This window comes from Aythya marila, assembly GCF_965140915.1.
Source record: "Aythya marila genome assembly, chromosome: 25".
NCBI lineage: Eukaryota > Metazoa > Chordata > Aves > Anseriformes > Anatidae > Aythya > Aythya marila.
This window is the reverse complement of record NC_139066.1, coordinates 3,694,255-3,712,383: the sequence shown is the minus strand read 5'-3', so window position 1 is coordinate 3,712,383 and position 18,129 is coordinate 3,694,255. Positions and strand designations below refer to the sequence as shown.

The 18,129-nt window shown below is 65.5% G+C and overlaps 1 protein-coding gene across 5 annotated transcripts; it reads right to left on the bottom strand.

Annotated features, from left to right (window-relative positions):
- Positions 1-2,655: 2,655 nt before the first annotated feature.
- Positions 2,656-16,805, bottom strand: SLC4A1 (solute carrier family 4 member 1 (Diego blood group)). 5 transcript variants are annotated; one of them, XM_082779057.1, is made up of 21 exons: positions 13,643-13,675; positions 13,466-13,559; positions 12,397-12,466; positions 12,203-12,303; positions 11,255-11,328; positions 10,863-11,040; positions 10,646-10,781; positions 10,418-10,559; positions 9,944-10,016; positions 9,169-9,353; positions 8,098-8,305; positions 7,795-7,998; positions 7,474-7,622; positions 6,718-6,912; positions 6,225-6,392; positions 5,953-6,042; positions 5,611-5,777; positions 5,253-5,506; positions 4,982-5,151; positions 4,586-4,759; positions 2,656-3,956 (listed from the first exon to the last, which is right to left on the bottom strand). In XM_082779057.1, the coding sequence occupies exons 1-21, from the start codon at positions 13,658-13,660 to the stop codon at positions 3,876-3,878; spliced, it is 2,931 nt and encodes a 976-aa protein (XP_082635183.1). In that variant the 5' UTR covers positions 13,661-13,675; the 3' UTR covers positions 2,656-3,875. The 5 variants fall into 5 exon arrangements, with proteins under 5 accessions (XP_082635183.1, XP_082635182.1, XP_082635181.1 ...); XM_082779056.1 differs by lacking the exon at positions 13,643-13,675 and adding an exon at positions 16,720-16,805 and having other exon boundaries at positions 7,795-8,305; XM_082779055.1 differs by having other exon boundaries at positions 7,795-8,305; positions 13,643-13,694.
- Between the last annotated feature and the right edge of the window lie 1,324 nt (positions 16,806-18,129).

The window sequence follows — 18,129 nt, the reverse complement described above, 5'->3', positions numbered from 1 at the left end:
ACAATCCTCGGCCGGCGTTTGCATAAGTGTGTGGGGGGGGGGGAAATAAAAAATAAAAGAAAAAAAATAAATAAAAAGGTCGGGGCAGTGCGGAAGGGGGGTGGGGGGTTCAGGGGGGGGTCGGCCGCCTCCCCCCCCACCCCCCCCCCCCGGGGATCCCTCGGTGGGGCCGGGGAGGGCAGCGGCGGCGCCGAGCGCCCGGCCGGGACACGGGGCTCTCCCCGGCGGGGCGGGCGGGGGGCAGCGGCCTCGGCCTCCTCCTCCTCCTCCCTCCCTCCTCCTCCTCCTCCTCCTCCTCTCCTCCTCCTCCTCTTCTCCTCCTCCTCCTCCTCCCTCCGCTCCCCTCTCCCTTCATTTTTTTTTTTTTTTTTTTTTTTTTAATGCGATTTCCCCAACTCCACCTTTGTTGTGCTGGGCGTCATTCCCCGCAGCCAATCCCGGCCGCGCCGTCCCGGCCCCCCCCTCCGCCCCCCCCTCCCCGCACCCCCCCCCCTCCGCCCCGCACCGCCCCGCACCGCGGCTGCACGGCCCTGGCCCCCCCCCCCTCCTCCTCTTCCTCCTCCTCCTCCTCCTCCTCCTCCCCGCACCCCCCCCCCTCCCGCAAAGCCCCGCGGCCGCCGCTGCGCGCCCCCGAGCTGCGCGCTCCCGACGGCACCTGCCGGCACCGGGGGGGGGCGGGGATAGGCGGAAGGGGGGGGTGTAAGGGGGGGTCGGGGCCCCGCCGCCGTCGGGGGTCGTGGGAACGGTGGCACCGGGGGTCGATGACCCCCCCCCCGCCTCCCCTGGGGGCTTTCTGGGGTTGTGGGGGGGCACGGGGGGGGCACGGGGTGGCACATGGGGGGGTCGTGGGTGTTACGGGGGTGTCACGCGTGGGGGTGTTACATGTGTGTGTCATACGTGTGTGTTACGGGGGTGTTACACGGGGGTGTCATACGTGTGTATTACATGGGGTGTTCTGGGGGTGTTACGGGGGGTGTCGTGTGGGGGTGTTCCGGGGGGTGTCATACGTGTGTGTTACGGGGTGTTACATGGGGGTGTCATATGTGTGGGTTACATGTGTGTCATGGGGTGTGTGTTATGGGGGTGACACATGGGGGTGTCATACATGGGGGTGTTACATGTGTGCGTCATACTTGTGTGTTGGGGGTGTCACATGGGGATGTCATGTGTGTGTGTTACAGGGGTGTGTCATACATGTGTGTTAGGGGGTGTTACACGGGGGTGTCGTGTGTGTGTTACAGGGGGGTGTCATACATGTGTGTTACATGTGTGTATCATATGTGTTTGTTATGGGGGTGTTACATGGGGGTGTCATACATGTATGCTACACGGGGGTGTTATGTATGTGTGTTGCATGTGTGTGTCGTATGTGTGTGTTACGAGAGTGTCACAGTGTTACATGGTGTCATACATGTGTGTTACATGTGTGTGTCATACGTGTGTGTTGCGGGGGTGTTACGGGGGTGTGTTACATGAGTGTCATATGTGTGTGTTACAGGGGTGTTACATGGGGGTGTCATATTGGGGTGTTATGGGGGTGTTACATGTGTGTGTCATATGGGGGTGTGTTGTGGGGGTGTTACAGGGCTGTTACATGTGTGTGTCATACGTGTGTGTCATATATGTGTGTTATGGGGTGTTATGGGTGTGTGTGTCATATGTGTGTGTTACATGTGTCTGTCGGGTGTGTGTTACAGGGGTGCTACATGTGTGTCATGTGTGTGTGTGTCATACATGTTCTGTGTGTGTGCTGTGTGTGTCCCATGTGTGTGCTTTGGGTGTGTGCCACATGTGTGCGTTGGGGTGTGCTTGTGTCACGTGTGTGTGTTATGTGTGAGTGTCATACGTGTACGTTACAGGTGTGCATGTGTTGTGTGTTGCATGTATGTCCTGCATGTGTGTTACAGGTGTGCTTGTATCACATGTGTGTGTGTTACACGTGTGTGTGTCATGTGTGGGAAGGGAAGGGAAGGGAAGGGAAGGGAAGGGAAGGGACCAAAATACCTGCAGCCGGGCAGGCCACGCACACACACGCTGATGTTTTGACTCTTTAATATTTTATTTTTTTAACCCACATGGTCACTGGGAGCTTGCCGGGGGCAGCACAGAGCCCCCCCACCCCCCCGACCAGGCCTCTTCCCCCAGCAGGTCCCCAACACCCGGCCCTGACCCCACACCCAGCAGCCCCCCGGGACCCCCTGCCCTGCCCCGCTCCTGCGGCAGCACGGGGCCATTCGTATTCCCATTCCTATTTCTACTTCTATTATTTCTATTTCATTTCATTTCATTTTATGATTTTATTTCATTCTATTTTTTATTTCTATTCTATTCTATTCTATTCTATTCTATTCTATTCTATTCTAATTTTATATAATTCTATTTTATATTATTCTACTTTATATTATTCTACTTTATATTATTCTATTTCACAATATTTATTCTATTTTATATTATCTTACATTATTTATCACTTGACCTTTACAAATAAAGGCTCACCAAGCTGCTGTGCCGCCGCCTCCTCTTTGACCCAACCCAGGCCCCGGGGCCCCCCGCAGCCCCCAGCCCCAGGATCTGTCCCCCCCCCCCCAGCCCCACTCCCCTTCAATTATTACATTTGTTATTTTTCAGCTCGCGGGCGGAAGGAAGGGGCCGGCCTCGGGTCCACAAGTCTTTATTAGAGCCGGGCACGGGGAGGGGGCACAATTGAGGGGGGGGCTGCGGGCACGAGCCCTGGGGGGGGCACGAGCCCAGCCCGGCCCCGAGCAGCCCCCGGGGGCAAGGGGGCAACGGCGGCGCCCGGCCCCACCGGGCACACTCACGCACGCTTACACACTTGTGTTCACACTCATGCTCATGCTTGTGCTCATGCTCTGCTCATGCTCACACTCATGCTCATGCTCACACTCGTGCTCTTGTTCACACTCAATCACGCTCATGCACTCACCCTCATGTTCACACTCATGCTTACACTCATGTTCATGCTCACACATGCTCACACTCTCACTCATTCACACTCACACCCATGCACACTCACTCACACTCATGCTCACTCACACCCAAATTCATGCTCACACATTATTACACTCTCATGCTCACACTCACACTCACTCATGACCAAATTCATGCTCACAGGTGCTTACATGCTCATGTTCATGCTCACACTCACACTCACACACTCACACATGCTCACACTCGCTCACACTCACGCTCACGCTCACACTCAGCCGCAGCAGGAGCCGGGGCCAGGCTGCTGTGGGAATGATCCTGGCAGGACGGGGCAGGACTGGGGGGGCGCCCAGCAACCCCAAGCGCCACCAGCACCAATCCTGCCCCCCCCACCGGCCGGTTCGGCCCCGAGCAGGGCACTAAATCAGCTCCTCGGCCGCTTGCGACGCCTCGTCCCTCCTGTCCACACGCACACGGAGCACACCCAGCCCTCCCAAATAAATTACAAACTCCCCCAGGCACTAGCATCAAATATACAGATCACTCCTCGCAGCTGCTTTTTTTTTTTGGTCCTAGTTTTAAGTGCTTTTTGCATCTTTTTTTTTTTTTTTTTTTTTTTTTTTAAGATTTTCCTTGTGTTCTGAGCAAGCCCTACCTGCAGAAGCATCAGCATTATTATTACTATTTTTTTTTCTGTGTTTTTTTTTTTTTTTTGCCATGATTGCCTCCATCGCAAACATCTCCCCCCTTTGCTGGGCTATTTACATCCCTGCCCCCGGGGGTGCCGGTGGGAGCGGGGTGCTCCCGCTGCAGAAATGGGCAGAGAAAGGGAGAAAACGGCTCAAAAACGGCTCCACGGGGCGAAAGCGGCGTCCCCGGGGGGGGGCGGCGGATCTACAGGCTGGGGGGGGGGGGGCCAGAACGAGCCCTTAGCTGGGCATCTGCACCTCGTTGTACACGTCCTGGCCCTCCGCCTCCTCGAAGGTCACCACCGCATCGTCCGCGTCCAGCTGGGGGAGGGAGGGGGCGTCAGGGGGGGACGGGGTGGGGGGGTGGGATGGGATGGGATGGGATGGGATGGGATGGGGATGGGGATGGGGATGGGATGGGATGGGATGGGATGGGATGGGATGGGGATGGGATGGGATGGGATGGGATGGGATGGGATGGGATGGGATGGGATGGGATGGGCACAATGGGATGGGATGGGATGGGATGGGATGGGATTTGGGGGGGATGGGATGGGATGGGGATGGGATGGGATGGGATGGGATGGGATGGGATGGGATGGGATGAGAATGGGATGGGATGGGATTTGGGGGGGATGGGATGGGATGGGGATGGGGACGACAATGAGGATGATGATGGGGACAGGTAGATGGATGGAATGGGGATTGGGATGGTGACAGGGACAGGGATGAGGATGGGGACGGGGATGAGGAGTAGGGTGGGATTTGGGATGGGGACAGGGACAAGGATGAGGCCAGGGATGGGGACAGGGACAGTGACAGGGGTGCAGAGAGGGATGGGGATGGGACAGGGATGGGGATGGAGATAGGGACGGCACGGGGATGGGGATGGGGATGGGGACAGGGATGGGGTTGAGGATGGGGACCCATCCTGTGCCGGGGCTACGTACACATTTGAGCTCGATCTCGCGGAAGATCCTGGGCAGCAGGAAGCGGCGCAGCGGCACGGTGAGGATGAGGACGAAGGGCAGCGCCAGCGAGGCCGGGCTGGCCTTCACCCCCCACAGCAGCGCCAGCACGAGGATCTGGGTGAGGGTGAAGAGGTGCATCCGCCACGTCTTCACCTGCGGGGACGAAAGGGGTCAGGACGGCGGGGACAAAACCGGGTCGGGGTGGTAGGGACAGCACCCAGCACCCATCCCGGGGGGGTGGGCAGAGGGAGAGGGAGGGCAGGACTGATGATCCGGCATGAATAAACAGAGGAGGCTTTTTGGGGAGCCCCAACCAACAGCAGGACCAGCTCGGGGTGCCCCCAAACCCCCCCAGGTGACCCAGGGCTCGCTCACCCGGGTGACGTAGGCCTCCTTGGGGTGGTATTTGGGGGGCATCAGCAGGAGCAGGATGCGGTCGAAGAGCTGGATGCCGAAGAGCGAGGTGACCCCCATGTAGAGGAAGATGCCGAAGAGGACGGCCAGCGGGATGTACTTCAGGATGGGCTCCATCAGGATGGAGACCCCTGGGGAGGGGGGGACATGGCATGGTCAGGGACCACCGCAGCGGCACAGGACGGAGGGAGTGGGGGGGGTCTCCTCTCCCCGTGCCCCCTCCCGCGCTCACCGATCAGCACGGCCACCAGCAGGCCGCTGATGCGCTGCTCCTTGACCTCCAGGATCTGGGGCTTGTCGCCCCCCGAGGAGGATTTGCTCATGACGGTGAGCGCGTTGGCGTGCGTGATGGTGCGCACGGTGGTGGCGCTGAGCCACGGCATGCCGAAGAGCGCCGCCACGCCGCCCATGGCCACGATCAGCAGCAGGTCCAGGTGGAAGCCCGAGCCCTTCACCAGCTTCCTCTCGGGTTTGCTGACGATCAGGCTGCGAGGACGGAGGGGACGCGTTGGGTCGGGGAGGTCCCCCCCCCCGGGCGGGTCCCCTCCGTCCCCGCCCCGCCATTGAGCCCCCTTCCCCCTTGCCCTCACGTGGTGATCTGCGTCTCGAGGAAGATGAGGATGAAGACCAGCAGGGCGGGCACCACGGAGGCGAACATCATCCAGATGGGGAACGAGTTGTCCTTCCCCATGGGGTTGATAAACCAGCCCCGGGCCGTCGAGTTGGTCACCTCCAGCCCCTTGGGGACCTTCAGTTTCTGCATGGGACCACAGACGGGGGGTGAGCGGCGGGGGGCTCGAGGCACCCCACGGGCACCCAGGAGTCCTCGGCGCCCCCCTGCTTGCACCCCGGGGTCCCCCCCATTCCCCCCGGCCCACCCAGCTCCGTGTCCCCTTGTTGGGGACAGCCGGGATCCCGTCCCCCCCCCGGACCTGCGTGTAGGTGTCCTTGATGAAGAAGTCAGCCAGCGCCATGATGAAGATGGAGATGGGCACCCCGAAGTCCCCGATCAGGCGCCGGACCTGCGGGGACACCGTGCCCATGGTGAGCCCACCCACCCCCCATGTGTCCCCCCGCCCACGTTAAGCCCACCCATACGCCCCCCATCCCCACCCGAGGGTCCCCCCTGTGTGTGTGTGTTTGGGGGGTGGCAATGCCGTGCCCACGGTGTCCCCCCCTGCCCTGCAGCCCCCCCCGTGCCCACCTTGCCGGGCAGGAAGGCGCTGTTCTTGAACTTGCGGAGGAAGAGGGCGAGGAAGAAGGTGCCGGCCATCAGGACGAGGGACAGCAGAGCCGTGTTGGGCTCAGCCACGTCGGGGGAGACGGTGGCCTGCACGTTGTACACCCGCTGCAGGGGGTGCGCCCTGAAGATCTGAGCAGGGGGAGAAGGGTCAGGGATGGACAGGGGATGGGGCAGCACCCGAGGTGTCCCCGCGGGCACCCAGGGTGCCCCCGTCCCGCTGCAAGGGGAGGGTCCGAGCTGGGGGATGGGGGCAAAAATAGGGGGTCCCCAGCAGCTCCTGGGTGAGGGGCGCCTGCCCCAAACCCAAACCGTGGGGAGGACGGGGTGGGAAGGTGCTGGGTGAGGGGAGAAAATGCTGCGGGGATGGCTCCATCCCTGCTGCAGCCTGCGGGGACACAGGATGAAGACCCCACCCCGCAGCCCCCTCCCCGCTCATGGCCCCCACGCCCCTCACCGTGATGAGCTTGACGAAGGTCTCGTAGATGAAGATGAGGGAGATGAGGAAGGAGAAGATCTCCTGGGTGTAGCGGGACAGGTAGCGCACCAGGAAGCTGCCCTCGCAGGCCACCACCACCAGCACCAGCAGGATGAGCCAGAAGCCGATCCACACCCGTCCCACGATGTACTCCAAGCCCTGGCCCTCGCAGAACTGGGCACGGGGGACACGGCCCCGTCAGCCCCCTGTGTCCCCCCTCCCCAGCACCACGGGGCTCTGTGGTGATCCCGCATCCCCTGGGGTGGCGGTACCCAGGGGGGTCACCCGCTTGGCTGCACCCAAATGGCATCACCGGCACGGTGTCACCTGTGTGGTGTCACCTGCTTGGTGTCACCCGTGTGGTGTCACCCATGTAGCTTCCCCTATGTGGCACCATTCGTGTGGGATGGCCCAGGTGGCATCCCGAAAGTGCCACCCCCCACGTGCCATCACCCCCGTGCCATCACCCACGTGGCACCCCCCTCACGGAGCATCCCCCGTGTCACCTCACCCACGAGGCACCATCCGTGTGGCATCACCCCTGTGCCACCCCAAAAAGCACCACCCCTGATGTGCCATCACCCCTGTGCCATCCCAAAAGCGCCATCCCTTATGTGGTGTCACCTTGTGCCATCCCCTAGGTGCCACCTCCCGGTGCAGCACCCTGGGGCGCACGGGGACACCGCGAGTGTGACAGGGGGCAGGGGGTGCCCGCGGGCGGGGGGCAGCACCCACCGAGAAGAAGGCTTCCTCGAAGACCAGGAGGGGCCCCGAAAAGCCAACGACGAGCAGGGGCTGGGCGCTGAGGAGGCTGAAGAGGACGCACTGCACGCAGGTGGAGATGAGCAGCTCCGACACCCCCATCATGCCCTTGGTCTTCTCACCTGGGGGGGGCAGAGCCGGTTGGTTCCCGGGGGGGGACACAGCGCCGTGTGCCCCCATCCCACACCCCTTGATGCCCCGTGCAGAGCCCCTTGGGGACGGCACTGCAGGTGGTGACACCCCATGCACCCGACCGGGGGCTGTCCCCATCCCCACGCACGTCCCCCCCCTTACCCAGCAAGCCTCCGAAGGTGACAGCGGGGGACAGTGCCGCGAAGTAGATGAAGATGACGGCGGCCAAGCACTGGGGGCTGAGGGCGTCCTTGATGTCGCTGAGATATTTGGGGTAGCGGCGGCGGATGTCCCGCACCAGCCCCCCGAAGGGGCGCCCCGTCCTGCGCAGGGGGTCGTCGTCCTCCGGCTCCTCGCTCTTGGTCCCTGGGGACACACAAACAAGGGTGTCCCGCCAGCCGTGGGGACGGGACCCAGGGGACCCAGTGTGGGGGGGGGGGGTTCTGGGGTGTCCCCGGGACGTACACGTCTCCTTTAGGAAGTCCTCGGGGGTCTTCCCGGGTTGCTGGTAGCGGCGGCGGAGCAGCTGGCGCTGCAGCGGCACCAGGCTGCGCAGGTGCTGCTCGCTGGGGGTCTCGGTGGGGGGCAGCACGATGCTGGCCTCCAGGAAATCCTCCACCCCCCGCAGCAGGTCCTGGCGGCTCTCGGCCAGGTAGGCGTCGCGGCGGAAAACCTGCGGGGACAGCCGGGGATGGGGGTCGGCCACCCCCGCAGCCCCCGTGGGGACGGGGCACCGTGGGGACGCAGGGGGGCGCGGGGATGGGGGCGCACGGTGGGCTGGGGGCACGGGGCACAGGGCCACGGGGGCACGGGGACAGAGTGGGATGGGGACAGGGGACACTGGGGACATGGGGGCTTGAGGGCACTGGGGACGGGGACCTGAGAACGTGGGGACACAGGAGCCTGGGGACATGGGGACATGGTAGGATGGGGACAGGGGACACTGGGGCCACGAGGACCTGGGACACTGGGGCCTTGGGGACTTGAGAAATTGGTGACACAGGGACCTGGGGACATGGGGACACAGTGGGATAGGGATATGGGACACTGGAAGATGGGGACTTGAGGGCACTGAGGCCATGGGGACCTGGGGATGTGGGGACACAGGAGCCTGGGGACATGGGGGGTGGAGGCATGGAGTGATGGGGATGTGGAGGGACGTGGGAGTGTGGGGGGACATGGGGATGTTGGGGGGACATGGGGGACACAGGGCTGTGGGAGCACACAGGGACAGGGGATGTGCTTGCTGGGACAGCCGGGAATGGGGACACGAGGGCATGGGGCCCAGGACCATGGGGACATAGGGGGCATGGGGCCACAGGTCCTGGCACACATGGGAACGGGCAGATAATGGGGGCATGGGACCACTGGGGCACAGCGACATGGGGCAGGGGTGCATGGGCACATGGGGACAGGGCTGCACGGGGACATGGGGACAGAGAAGGACGTGGCGGGGGGTGACAAGCCCTGCTGGAGGGTGCAGCCCCCGGGCTGGGGACCCTGGGGAGCTCGGGGTGGCGGTGGCGGGGGCCGTACCCTCTCGGCCATCATGGTGGCGATGGTGCGGCCGATCTCGTGGTAGCTGACGTGGGGGCTGTCGGGGCCCAGCACCACGAAGAGGAAGCGCACGGGCAGGGGCACGTTGAGGACGGCGTCCATCGTCACCGCGTCCCGCAGGCGCACGAAGGCCAGCGTCGGCTGCTCCAGGAAGGCTGCGCAGCCTGGGGGGGGGACGGGATGGGGTCAGGGAGGGTCGTGGAACGGGGACGTGGGGCACAGGGAGACGGGGAAAGGAGCTTGGGGACGTGGGGACGTGGGGATGTTGGGGTATGGGGACGTTGGGAAATGGGGACGTGGGGGTGCAGGGACACAGTTACATGGAGGCACAGGGACACGGAGACACGGGGATGTGGGGGGACAAAAGGGTTAGGACAGGGGGCACAGAGACATGGGGACACAGGGACATGGGGACACAGGGACATGGGCACAGGGACATTGGGGCATAGGAACATGGGGGGACATAGGGACGTGAGTGGGGAACTGGGAACATGAGGATATGAGGATATGGGGACAGGGAGGCAGGGGAATTGGGGACAGGGTGACAGAGGGACAGAGGGACAGAGGGACACGGGACGGTGAGCGGCGCTGAGCAGGAGGTGGCGAGGGCTGAGGATTGGGGGGGGAGTAGAAAAAAGTGCAAGAAAAGCAGCAAGTGAGCAAGCAGCGAGGCAGCAAGGGGCCGGTGGCAAAGCCCCCACACACACCCCGGCCGCGGGGCTGATCCTGCACCCGCAGCACCCCGGGCACTCACCCACGAGGACCAGCGTGGCCTCAGCATCTTCGGGGAGCTTCTCGGAGAGCTGGGGCCCGGTCTTGGTCCCGCTCTGTTTTGGGCAGGAGAATGGCAGGAGTCAGCTGGTGGCTGTCCCTTGTGTCCCAAGCCATCCCCTGCGTGTCCCCTGCGTGTCCCCTGCGGGTCCTGCTCCATCCCTGCACGCCCGGCTCCCTCGCTGTCACCTCTGCCCCTTCCCACAGCACCTCCTCCCCAGCAGTGTGACCCCAGAAGTGCAGGTGTGTGTGTGTGTGTGTGTGTGTGTGTGTGTGCGTGCAGCTGCCTCTTCCAGCGTGCACACGTGCGTGCAAGAGTGCACACACCAGGGCGCGAGCCACCCGCACGCAGAGCACGGGCATGTGGTGCCCACGGGTGCCTGTGGGTGCCCTCCCTGCAGCCTTAACCCCCCCCCAACACCCCAGGACCCCCCCCAGGACCCCCACACACACTCGCCTGCTCGGCCCCGTCCAGCGCCCGCATCTCCATGGCCTGGTGCTCCCGCAGCAGCGGCTGCTCCGTCTCCACCGGCACCGTGCCCGAGCGCTGCAGCTGCGCCGGCGGCAGCGTCCACACCGACTCGGCCTCGCTGGGGTGCCTGCGAGCAGCCGGGACACGGCTTGAGGTGGGACAACGCCCCCCCCAAAACCCCCCTCCCACAGCCCTTAGGGTCCCCGGCCGTACTTGTGCTGCAGCAGCAGCGTCCTCAGGAGGTCCTCCCTGTCCTGCGGCTTGATCTGCCCCTCGTAGATCATCTGATCGATGAGCACGTGCGCCACGGCTGCCAGCGAGGTGGCCGCCACGTCGAGGAGCACGGCGCCTGCGGGGACACCACCGTCACCGCCCGACCGCCCTGGGGGTCCCCACCTGCCCCCCCCCCCAGCCCCGTTGGTGTCCCCACCTTTGGCGAGGGCGCGGTGCAGGTCCAGGAGGCTGCGGTAGGTCAGGAAGGAGACGTGGGGCTGGCCCCAGTCCCCGCCGGCCGTGAAGTTCTCCTCCAGCTGCAGCCAGTGGCCGGCCTCCATCCAGCACAGCTCCTTCTTGCTGTCCATGACCAGCTCGTGCAGCTCCGTGTAGACCTGCAGCCGCAGCCACGGGGGTGTCAGAGCCCCCCCCCCCCCGCCATACCCCTCACTGGGGACCCCCGGGGGTCACAAAGCTGCAGCAGTGCCACCCGCCGCGGATGGGACCCCCGGGTCCCGGTGTCACCGGGGTTTGGCACCACCCTTGCAGCAATCTGCCCTCCCCGGGGGTGGGAATGAAGTGGGGGGGTCCCGGGGGCACAGCACCCACCTCATGGGTGTCCCACCGGGACACGAGCCGCCTGCTCCCCGCCGCCTCCAGGTCCACATCGGTCACCGACGGAGCTGTGAGTGGAGCCAGCGCCGCGTTAGCTGGTCCTGACCCCCCCTCCAGCCCCCCGGGGTCTGTCGGAGGCATCCCCCCCATCGCCCCCATCCCCAACACGCAGCTGGGGGGTGCTGGATGTGTCCCCCTGTCACCTCTGCCCTGCTGGTGCCCCGCTGTCCCTGGGGACAGCGCCCGGTGCTGTCCCGCACCCCGGGGTGCACCAGGACGGGGACAGGGATGGTGACAGGGACAGTTTGTCCCCAGCCAGCACAACCCCAAGAGCGCAGCGTCCCCTGTCCCTGTCCCCCACCTACCTGCACCCCCTCGGCGCTCCCCGTGCGTTCCTGCCCTATAAAGCCTGGGTGGGGGCAGCGGGCCGGCCCCACGCCCTGTGTGCACCGTAAACCCCGCAGCACTTTGCCTTTGCTGACAGTAAACACCGGGACAGCCCCCGGGGGGGCAGAACGTCCCTGTCCCCACTGTGCCCGCTCTGGGGACCACCACGGTCCCCTGTATCCCCCACCAGGCCCTGGGGACACCGCAATGCCCGCATCCCGCTCTGCCGGGATGCCACCCGCACGCCAGCGGGGATGGGCGCGTGTCCCCACTGGTGTCCCCGAGGGCACGTGGGCACGCGCTGAGCTCGTCCTCGTCCCGGCCCGCTGCCACCGCCGAGCCGCCCAGCGCCAGCCGGCGTTCAGCCCCGAGTGGTTCTTGTCCTCACCCCAAACAAAGCCTTTATTTATCCTCAATCAGCGGGCGATTACGGGCAAGCGGCCGCGGTCACCCCGCGGCACGCCCCGACGCCCGGGTGACGGCCGCCTCGCGGGGCCGAGGGCAGCAGAGGGGCCAGGGGGGGAGGGACACACACGCCGGGGCCGGGTCACTCACTCTGCCCTCCGCCACGGCGGCTGACCCGTCCCGGGGGGGCCCCGGCCGCGCGCCTCCTCCCGTCCAGGTCATAGGATCCCCGGTGGCTGGGCAAATACCGGCTGCAAAACACACACGGCGGGGACGGGCGGGTGAGCCCCGCGCGCCCGTGGGTGCCGGTGGCCTCCCGGGGCCGAGCCGCGAGTGGGACTCACCGCAGGGGCGCCAGCTCCTCGCCTCTCGCCCTCCGCGTGGCCAAAGGGGGCCCGGTGCCGCCGCCGGCCCCTGCGCAGAACGGGCGGCAGCGTTACCTCGGGTGGGCGCGGGACCGGGACAGCCACCACCCCACCCCGTGGCCAACGTCACCACCCGGCGTCACCCCATGGAGGGGACCCTGAGGGGCTGGGGACACCGAGACCTTCGGGATGCACAGCGGCAGCCGGTGGGGACCGGAGAGGAGCCACCCCGCTGCATCGAGCACAAAAACCCGGCTGCGGGCAAGGAAGAGGGGCAACGAGACCCCTCTGAACGCCCCTCGCCGCCCACCCAAGGACCTCGGTGTCCCCAGGCTTGGCCATGTCTCCTGCACCCGCCAGCAACCTCCAGGGTTTCAGCAAGCCACGCTGGCACCCATGCAGTGCTGGTGCCCGTGCAACACACCTGTGCAATGCCAGCACCCATGCAATGCTGGCATTCGTGCAACGTCAGCACCCATGCAGCGCTGGTGCCCATGCAACGCACCCGTGCAACACTGCCCCCGTGCAACTCCAGTGCCCATGCAACGCTGGCACCCATGCAACACCTGCACCCTTGCAACGCTGGTGCCCATGCAGTGCTGGCACCCGTGCAACACCACAGCCATGCAACGCTGGCACCCTTGCCATGCACCCGTGCAACTCGAGTGCCCGTGCAACGCGCCCGCACAACGCTAGCAACCATGCCGTGACAGTGCTCATGCAACACCAGTGCCCGTGCAACGCTGGCACCCGCAGAACCCTGTGCAACATGTGCCCTTGAACCTGCAGTGCCCACGCCGTGCCAGCGCCCACAGGGTGCCGGTCCCCGTGCAGCCCAGGTGCAGCAGCACCGCTCGTGCAAAGCCCTTCCGTGCAACGCTGCCACCTCCGCAACGCTGGTGCCCGTCCGACACCAATGCCCATGCGGTGCCACCAGCCGTGCAATGCCAGTGCCGGTCCCATCGCCCCTGCCCCGCTGGCCCCCAAGTAGCCCCCCCGCCACCCCACGCGCCCCCAGCTCCCCCCTCCGCCCGTGGGTGCCACTCACTGCTCGTCTCCTCCAGCGACATCCTCGAGCCCTTGATCCCCGGGTCCTCGTAGCCCTCGGGGTCCAGGTTTCTCCGCATCACCTCCTCGGCGTCCTGCGGGGCAGAGAGCGGTGGGGGGGGCTCAGTGGGGCTGGGGAGGGGGCCGGGGCGCAGCGGCGGGGCCGGGGTCTCCCTACCTGGCCGGGCCCCTCCATGGCTCCGCGCTGCGTCCCAGCGGTCGGCCCGGCGGCGCATTAACGCCCGGGGCCGGCGCCCTGCGGGCGGTGCGGGGAGAGGAGACAGAGCGTTAGGGAGCGGAGATCGGGCCCCCCCCGTGTCCGCTTCGGGAGGTGCTGGGGGCCGGGGGGGGTCCCACGGGAGCCGGGCCCTGCCCTGCTGGTGGGAACCGATGGCAGAGCTCCGGCTGCTGTCCGCCGGGACGCGGCATCGCGCCCCGATCCCACCCGTGCCCACGCACGAGGGACGTCCCGTGAGTGGGGTCAGGCTCCCCGGGGGGCTGTGAGCAGGGATTAGGGGCCCCGTGGGGCTGGGAGCAGGGGTCAGGGTCCCCGCGGGGCCGTGCGCGTGGGTTGGGACCCACAGCCCTTCACACGTGGGGCAGGTCCCGTGTGGATGCCTGCATTTAGCGGGGACCCCAAATAGAGCCGTGGACGTGAGTGGGGGGCCCATAAGAACCCCCACCCGTGGGCGAGGCCCCCCTGGGGAGCCGTGCGTGTGGGCCGAGCCCCCCAAATCTTCATGCGTGGGGCGGGCCCCACAAGGACCCACGGGCACACGTGGATCCCCACGCAGGGGTCGGGTCCTTTATGCACCCCTGCGTGTGGCTCCGGTCCCGCGTGGGTGCCCACGCCCAGGTGGGGGTCCTGTAGGGCCCCACGCCCACGGGGGGGTGCAGCTCAGGTCCCACCCCGACCCACGCCCACGGGGGGGGTCCCGGCCCCCCCCCGCCACCCCAGGGGACATCCACCAGGGGGCGCCCTTCCCCACGCGCGTGGGGCACCCCCAGCCCCGGGGCACCCCCGGGAGCTCCCCCCACTTCTTCTCCTCCCCCCCCCACCCCAGGAGCCGCGTGGGGAGCTGGGGGGGTCCTGTCCCGGCCCCAGCACCCCCACCCGTGGGGTACCCACGCAGGGGGACCCCCCACGCCCCCTGCTGCCCCAGCCCAGGGACCCCTCGTGGGGGGGGCGGGAGGTTGGTGGGGGTCAAGGTCAAGGTGGGGGGGTTGGGGTGGGGACAGCGGGCCCCCCAGCTCTCACCAGGGTGACGCAGGACCTCGCTCCCAGGCTGGCAGCAGCGGGGACCCCAATGGGGACACGGGGACACCGGCAGGGTCACGGGGATCCTGATGGGGACTCAGGAGCCCCGGGGGGGGATCGGGGGGGGACGGGACGGGACACACACGGAGGAGCCACCGTGGGGCTGTGGGAGCCACCCGTGGGGACACGGGAGCGGTGACGGGGTCACGGGAACCATGGCTGGCTCCGGACCCGGCCTCCTCCTTCCTGCCCCGCCTGGCCCCGCTTTGGCAGCGGCCCTGGCCCCCCAGGCCAGCCCTGGGCCCTGGGCCCCGGCCCCGCTGCCCCCCCCAGCCCCACTGCGGCCCCGACACCTCTTGCGTCAGCCCCGCTGCGCCCCACTGATAATGCGGCTCCGGCCCCCGCCCCGCTCCCCCCGCTGCCCCCCTGCTCCTGCGCATGGCCCCCGGGGGCCAGGCAGCGCCCCAAGACCGGGGTGAGGGGCTGGGGGGTGCCGGGCAGCCTGGTCACCCCCCCCCCGGGGGTCTGCACCTGCTGTGGGGTGCTTGGCAAGGAGGCAACCCATGTCTCCTGCTTGGGTGTGCAATGGGGAGACCATATATCCTATATGGGTGTGCAATGGGGAGCCCATATATCCTGCATGGGTGTGCAGTGGGGCCCCCATACATCCTATACGGGTGTGCAAAAGAGAGCCCATACATCCTATATGGGTGTGCAATGGGGAGCCCATACATCCTACATGGGTGTGCAATGGGCCACCCATATAGCCTGCATGGGTGTGCAATGGGGTACCCATATATCCTATATGGGTGTGCAATGGGGCACCCATGCACTCTATATGGGTGCGCAATGGGGATCCCATATATCCTATATGGGTGTGCAATGGGGAGCCCATACCTCCTGCATTGGTGTGCAACAGGGCACCCATATAGCCTGCATGGGTATGCAATGGGGTGCCCATACATCCTACATGGGTGTGCAAAAGGGAGCCCATACATCCTATATGGGTGTGCAATGGGGATCCCATATATCCTGCATGGGTGTGCAGTGGGGCCCCCATACATCCTATACGGGTGTGCAATGGGGCACCCATACATCCTACATGGGTGTGCAATGGGCCACCCATATAGCCTGCATGGGTGTGCAATGGGGTACCCATGCACTCTATATGGGTGCGCAATGGGGATCCCATATATCCTATATGGGTGTGCAATGGGGATCCCATATATGCTGCATGGGTGTGCAATGGGGAGCCCATACCTCCTACATTGGTGTGCAACAGGGCACCCATATAGCCTGCATGGGTATGCAATGGGGTGCCCATACATCCTATATGGGTGTGCAATGGGGATCCCATATATCCTATATGGGTGTGCAACGGGGCCCCCATACATCCTATATGGGTGTGCAATGGGACACCCATACCTCCTGCGTGGGTGTGCAACGGGGTGCGCACACCTCAACCATGAGCACTGGTGCTGGGTACAGCCCCCTACACCCCACACCCTGTGCTCAGCACGGAGCCCCCGCCAGGCACCCCACTGCACGCTGTAGAGCCCAAATCTGCCACCCCACAGAGCTGGCGTGCCCAGCATGGAGCCCGTACCTCCCGAAGGACATCCCATACTGGTGCCCAAACCACAGCTCCCAGTGCACACACCCCATGCACCCAGCACGGCACCCATACCTCCCAAAGGACACCCCGTGCACCCCATAATGGTGCCCACACCATAATTCCCAAAGCACTCACCCCATGCACCCAACGAGGCCCCCATAGGTCCTGAAGCACACACCCCATGCACCCATCACAGCGCGGGACCTATGGACCCCATACACCCCGCCAACCCACTGTCAAACCCTCCTGACCCTACCCCACACCCTACAGGGCCGTATGCCCCCACGTGGGCACCCTTGGGTGCTCCCACCCGCCCCATCCCCACCACCCCCTTACATCCAGGGACCCCGCGGTGCCCCCCGCCCCGAGACCCCACACCGACCTTTGGGGTGGCTCGGGGACGCCGCTGCCGTCGCCGCCAGCCCCCGGCTCTACGGTGGAAGAGCCGCGCGCCGCCGGGGCAGGCACCCAAATGCCCTGAGTCACGCTCACCTCCTAATCTGCCCCCCACCGCTGCCCCCCCCGGCTCGCCCGGCCCCCCCCGGCCCCGTAAACAAGGTTATCGGGGTGCAACATCTTGCGCCTCGGCGGCTGCGCCCGGCCCCAACCCGCGGTGCTGCCCCACGCTGCCCGGCCCCGCTCCGGCCACCCCGCGATCCCGCAGCTGCTATCGGGGTTTTGGGCTCCGGGTTTCCCTCGGGGAATCCCCGGGAATCCTCTCCCCTCCTTGGGCTTGGGGTTTTCTCTTTTTTTTTTTTAATTTATTTTTTTTTAATTATTAAAAAAAAAAAGGGGTTCCCCCGAGCTGGGGAGGCACGAGGCGCTGCGGGGCCCACGGGTGGCGGGGGGATGCACCCATCATGGGGTGTCCTGGAGGCTGGGAGCACCCTGTGTGTGTGTGTGCACGCCTGTGTGCACCTCGTGTGCGTGCAAACGGGTGCAGAGGTCTGCGTGTGCACGCACGAACCTTTGCACTCGTGTGTGCACACAAAGGCGCGCATGCACCTGTGCACGAGCGCGTGAATGCGTGCAGGTTTCTAAGTGCCCGTGTGCATGCACGTGTTAGTGCAGGTGTGTCTGCACGCGTGTGTGCACATGTACACACGTGTGTGTGCACGCACGCGTGGGGCTGCACGCTGAGAGGCCAGGCTGCTCCCGCACACGGTGCAGGGAAGGGGAGAAAGGTGAGCCGGGCACGCCTTGCACGCGCACATGCACACACACGAGCACACGCATGCACACACTCATGCACACGCATGCACACGCATGCACATGTGTTCACACACTCATCCCAGCTCGGGGACCCTCGCGGGGCCGTGGGGACGGCAGCCGGGGGGCTGCTGGCCCCGCTGGGGCTCGGTGCCGGGAGGGGCGCAGCCTGGGTGCGCTGATAACGGCCCCCGCCTTATCAGGGTGACACCGAGGGTTCCCCCCCCTCTTCCCCCCCCCGCAGGTTTTGGGGTCCCAGGAACCCCACTGAGAGCTGTGTGGGGGATGAGGAATGTTTGCCCCCCCCCGGGGTGTCTGGGGGGGGCACATCCCCAGGGACACCCCCTTGGGGTGACGCTGATTTATTTGGGTGCTTTTTTTTTGGGGGGGGGGAATGGGTGCAGCACCCCCTTTCCTTTCCCTGTTGTACCCCTGGGGAAACTGAGGCATGGGGCAAGGGGGGGGGGGCAAGGGGGTGTCCTCCCCCCCCACTGCCCATTTGGGGGTGGGGCATGTGGGGAGGGTGATGATGGGGGGGGTGAAGTTCATGGGGTGTTTTGGGGGGGGGGATGTTTGTGGGGTG